Source organism: Macaca thibetana, chromosome 13, assembly GCF_024542745.1.
Source record: "Macaca thibetana thibetana isolate TM-01 chromosome 13, ASM2454274v1, whole genome shotgun sequence".
Taxonomy (NCBI): domain Eukaryota; kingdom Metazoa; phylum Chordata; class Mammalia; order Primates; family Cercopithecidae; genus Macaca; species Macaca thibetana.
In genome coordinates, this window is record NC_065590.1 from 14,448,706 (window position 1) to 14,454,276 (window position 5,571).

General features: G+C 40.9%; 1 gene segment (V, D, J or C); it reads right to left on the reverse strand.

The window, feature by feature from the left end:
* Window positions 1–1,869: 1,869 nt before the first annotated feature.
* LOC126934452 (immunoglobulin kappa variable 2-40-like) lies at window positions 1,870–2,811 on the reverse strand. The segment is given in 2 exon segments: window positions 1,870–2,341; window positions 2,720–2,811. Coding segments are annotated over 2 exon segments (462 nt in total).
* Window positions 2,812–5,571: the final 2,760 nt, after the last annotated feature.

Here is a 5,571-nt window from a genome sequence, read left to right on the forward strand (position 1 = left end):
TCCTTTCTTTGTTTTTGAACTTTTTTTTGGTTAGGAATATAATTTTAATTGCACTACCTTTAGTCTCCACACTGGTGATTGTGGGAGTGAAATCAATAGATTTTGGTTTGGATGTGTGTTCTCACTCATGAATGGAAAAGTAAAGACTTGTCATTCTTTGTATGTGTGACAAATTCCTTGCTGTATTTCATGATTTCCTTTTTTTTGACATTTCTGCTTGGAAATACAATTTTAAATTCATTCACAATGGGATCCATCATCTTAGAATAGGCAATAATTTCTGATGTGATTCATTTTTTAACCAGAAAAAAAGATATTTTGTCCTTTTGATACAAACATTACTTTAATGACAGGTAACTGACATGCTCATGAATAATTCATAAATATTTTTGGAGCATTATTTTAAGTGACTATGCAAATTATACATTTTTCTATACCATTACTGTTAGAATACGGAAATCAGATTTATTTTTAGGTAATGACCACATTGTGTAAAAATAATACATTTACTTATTTCAAAATCTTTTATTGATTTTTATGGTAACTTAATATAAAAATTATCATTTATCAAAACCTGCTGGATTACATTCTGCTGGGCCTTCTGCTCAGCATGTCAGTGCTTCTGACATCTCCCAGACCCCAACAGTGGTCTCTGCTAGACCTCCTCGAAGGATAGAATAAGTTTCAGAAGCTCTGCTTGGCTGCTGTGATTTGACTCGGACTGAGTGACATGACCTCAGGTCTCCTTGTACAAGGACTTCGCTAAATCTTTGGTGATTATAGAAGTAAAGTCCTACTCACTACATTACTTTCCTGTGAGACTCCCAGTGGCACAGGCTTCACCCAGGAAGCCAGGCAGCAGTGCCTTCAACTCTGTGGTTCTTCACAAGTAACATATTTGGCCTCTTTTTGGATCCACATCATCAACTACCATATCCACCACCATCCACACCCCACCCACCATAATCAAGGGCAGTTTAATTGAACAGTAGCTGACCTCTCTGTGTTCTTTTGATGCTCCCATTCCTGTAGTATGCCCAATCTCAAATTCTGAACTTTGGAAAATAAAACAGTTTACATCATCCTGTATTTTGTCAGTGATCCATGGAAAATACGACATTTTTAGTATACTGCATCTTCCAGCATATGCATTTTATTTTTAAAACCAACTTTTGAAATGTTATTAACTCCCTTTTTCTATCAGCAAGAGGTAATTGTAATCAAAGAATTTTAGTATTAGGAACTTGTGTCTGCTATGAAATTACAAAACATATTTAACACTCACAACCTTGATGTTACTGATTGTCCTCAGCCAATTCCCCCTGAGGAGAACTGGTGGAGAATCCTGTCTCTACTGTCTCATGGAGTGGAATAGAATGGTAAATAGAAGAAGCAGTAATTTAGAAAGTGGGAAATGCCAATGTTACATATAACCAAATATTTTCTTTAAAATGTACCCAAAACTATTAAACCCTAAGATGTATTCGACATGTTTTGCCAGAGATGATCAATTGTCTGGCTGTTTTGTTCAATAAATTTAAACAAATGCAGGCAAGGAAGGAGGATTCAGATGAGCTTCCATTCTCCTTGCCCTTTCCTCCAAATTTTTTACTCACAGGGCCCTAGAACCTCCTCATTCTCCAGTCGCTTATGAGAGTCAAGGCTGTGGCAGGAGACAGGAACATAAACAGGGCACTGACCTGGCACAATGGCTAACACTGGACTCCCAGCACGTGGGGAGGCCAAGCCAGGTGGGTGGCTTGAGCCCATGAATCTGAGAACAGGCTGGGCAACATGGTGAAGCACCGACTCTACAAAAAAGAATAGAAAAATTAGCCATGCTTAGTGGCATGCCCCTGTCGTCCCAGGCAGAGTCCTCAGCAGCAAACTCTGCCCTGAATTCTCCAACAGCCTCTTGTTCTGCAGATTCAGAGACCCTGCTGAACTGTTCCCCAGACAAGCAGCACATGTGAGCAGCTGGGACACCCCAGCAGGGAGGTTTCTGTTCGGGACTGTACCACTGTGGGAGGAATGTGTGTATATTGCATGCAGTAATAAACCCCAACATCCTCAGCCTCCACTCTGCTGATTTTCAGTGTGAAATCAGTGTCTGACCCACTGCCACTGAACCTGTCTGGGACTCCAGAGGCCCGGTTGGAAACCTCATAAATCAAGGGCTGTGGAGACTGGCCCGGCTTCTGCAGGTACCAATCCAAATAGGTGTTTCCATCTTCACTATCCAAGAGGCTCTGACTAGACCTGCAGGAGATGGAGGCCGGCTCTCCAGGGGTGACGGGCAGGGAGAGTGGAGTCTGGGTCATCACAATATCCCCACTGGATCCTGAAATAATAACAGAGAAGCACAAGGATATATAGACACATTTTGACCAAGGTTCATGATTTCCCTTAAGATATTGATTTACAGTTACATATATTTTCAAGTTTGGATTTATATCATAAAAAGTAAACTTTCTAAAATGAACCCATTATTTACTAGCCAGCAGGGAACTCTTTGTTTTCAAGATCTTAACCAGAGCACTGGTCATTGTTCCTGAGAGGTGATTCATGCTTATTCTTGACACAAAAATATGAATTCTTTTTCCTGGAGCATAGACCATGTGCCTCTAACACATTGTTGAAATAAATATATGAAGGTGTGGAGCCCCCAGAACTCACCTTCCCATCCCATTTTCCCACCTCATTTTAATCCTCTCCTTACCAGGGAGCCAGAGCATTAGCAGCCCCAGGAGCTGAGCAGGGAGCTTCATTGTGAGAAGGTGACCTGAGGAGTCGTGATCAGTCAAGGCAAGGTTAGTGCTGAGCTTTTATCTCACACTCACAATGGAGGGACCTTTTTAGGGGAGAATATGCAAATCACCTGGTGGGTGCAGCAGTGTGAAAAGGGTCAGTGGTGTAGAGCGGGGATGTCTCTTCCATGAACAATGTGACATAAAATGTTCGTTGGAGCAAAACAAACATAGTTCAAGTCAAGTTTGACTGTGGTCAAGGGAAGAAGGCTCTGACTGTGCAAGTTGGGACCTTGGGCAGGGACACATTGTGCAGTGTGTGCCACACTGAGAAAGCACAAGGACCCTGATAGTGTGAAAATGTGTTTCTAGGATGCATCTCTGGGAGATGAATGCCATCCTGCATGGCTCCCTCCAGTCAATCTAGAGAAGCAAACAGCCCCGTTCCCACAAGCACTGAAGGGCAGAGGGCCTGCAAATGAAAAGTGCTCCTGAGTCAGTTCAAGTGTTGCCTGGTATCCGCTGTTACCGGGGTAACTGGTGAAGATGATTCAATGCAAGTGTTAGAATCTCCCCTTCCCTGGCACCTGGTAAGTAGGCTCCAAAAAAGCGCTATGGCCAAGGGCCTCACAGGGAGAATGATGTGTATCTCTACATTTAGAGCCAAGAGCCCAGTGTAAGCAAGAGGAAATGGGGCAAGAATCTTATGCCTCAGGCAGTGAATCTAAAATTCCTAGTGACCAACTGTTCAATCTGTGATATATCCCATCATAATCATGTCACATGTACAAGATTAACCAGCAGGATCTCATAGGGAAGAATTTCCTCAGTTAATGATACAGAACAAATAAGAAATGACATTGCATGATGTTTTTCTGAGTGGTGTTTAGGAAAACTCTTCTCACACAGTCTCCCTGGTCATGTGGGATCAGGTCCTATCAGGGCCTCCAGGTCCTTGCCAAGTCTGAGTGAGACCTGAGTCTCCCCCAGCCTGGATGTGGTGCAGTCACAGCCGTGAGTCTGCAGTTGAGAAGGAAATTGTCTACGTGAGAAGAGCAAGGACTGCATCTACAGTTTTATGTCTCAGGGTAACCTGTACCTGAAGCTGACATTTTCATGGTTTCATGTAAAGAAGTGCACAGCTCAGGGATGTGAGTCTGCCCCACAGCTGATTATTACAAACGGTAACAATCTCATGTTTCTTCATTTGTTAGTGATGTGCTTATTATTTAATTGAACAGCTCCTGAATAATGGTGCCGATACCAAACACCATCACGAGGACAGTCACATTTCTGGAAAACAAAATCCAGAACAACTGAGAGATTAGCTTGTAGTGCTATGTAATCTTGGATAATTTAACTGAAATTCATATTTGATTGCCCAAGAACACATGAAATTCTAGGTAAGGTTCCAGAGGAAAGCTTGATTTCAATATCTACTGGGAAATCTATCAAAATAATCTTTTTTCCAAGATTGGAAAAGTTAATTGAATAAAAATAAAATTGACCTTTAAATATTTCACTTCATTGCAACAATGTAGGTTAAGGAGATCAAATTGTACTTAAGAAATTCAATTAGAATAAAGGCTCACAGTAAGCCGGAGTTAAACTATTTCAATTTTATTTACTCTTTTCTCATTAAATTTAGTAAGTTTTGCATACCTGACTTTTTCTTTTCTTATATTATTAACCAATTTGAATCTCCTTAGTCTTCAAAAGTCAGACTCCTAGTTAATCATAATATTGAAAAAAGAAACATCAGAGGTTGAAGGAAAAGAAAAAGGAAACACAAAACACAATCAGCCTAACTAAAATAGAACAAGATGGTGCATCATATTCCAAGTTTTAAATAATTATTCAGAAAGGGTGTTAAATAAAGAATCAGTTCTATCCATTATGTAACATAAAAACTTGAATGGCAGGGAAGTGACTAACAGTAAAAAAAAAATTGCCATGTTTTCTTTTACTAAAAGTCAATTCTTGAAAATGTTGTTTTTGCAAAGTATTCTTTGAGATGCTTGAATTTAAGATATCCTTTCTATTTCTTATGAAACTTAATAATAAATTGTTAAGAAGTCTACAAGTGTGATTTTAAAGAATCTCATAATCTGTTGCCTTACATAGTTATAAATTGTGAAATCTTGTAAAAATATTTCCAATCAGAAAAGGACTTTGAAATTACTCTATATTACCTCTAGACTTAAAGAATAATATTTCTAATTCTGATTAGAAACCTCCCTTCCTTATCTGCTGACACATTATGCCAAGGCTTTGACAACAGCAGACAAAGCTGGTCACTCCACAGTGGACACGGATCAGAAGGTGTCACAGCTACCTCCATTCAGATCTAGGTGTGCAGCAGGCCTCTGCCTCTGTGTGTCTCTAACATGATCCATGGTCACCTGAATGAGGGAGGACTTATGCAGGTGGGGTTTATTATGGATGTGTCTCCTGTTTCTGATGCGGTTAGTTTGGGGTCCACAGAATTGGGAGCAACTGCATTATTCATAAGGCTTGGGAAGAGAGTCTTAGAAGTGAAATTGTTTGTGTTCATGACCCCGGAGTCAGTGTTTGGGGTGGACACTGTGATCTGATTTGTAGGGGATTGGAAAGACTTGCGGCCTGAGCAAGGAAAAGAGATGGCCACGGGGCGGGGAGGGGGGCAGTCGCACACATGACTTTATTGGGTGAGAATTTCACAGGTTTGCAGAGACAAGTCCCTCCCAGCAGGAATCTGTGCAGAGAATAAGGTTCCAGGGTTGCTTCTCAAAGCGATGGGACACTGGACAAGGGGTTGTGTGCCTAGGGGACGCCACAAAGCAGC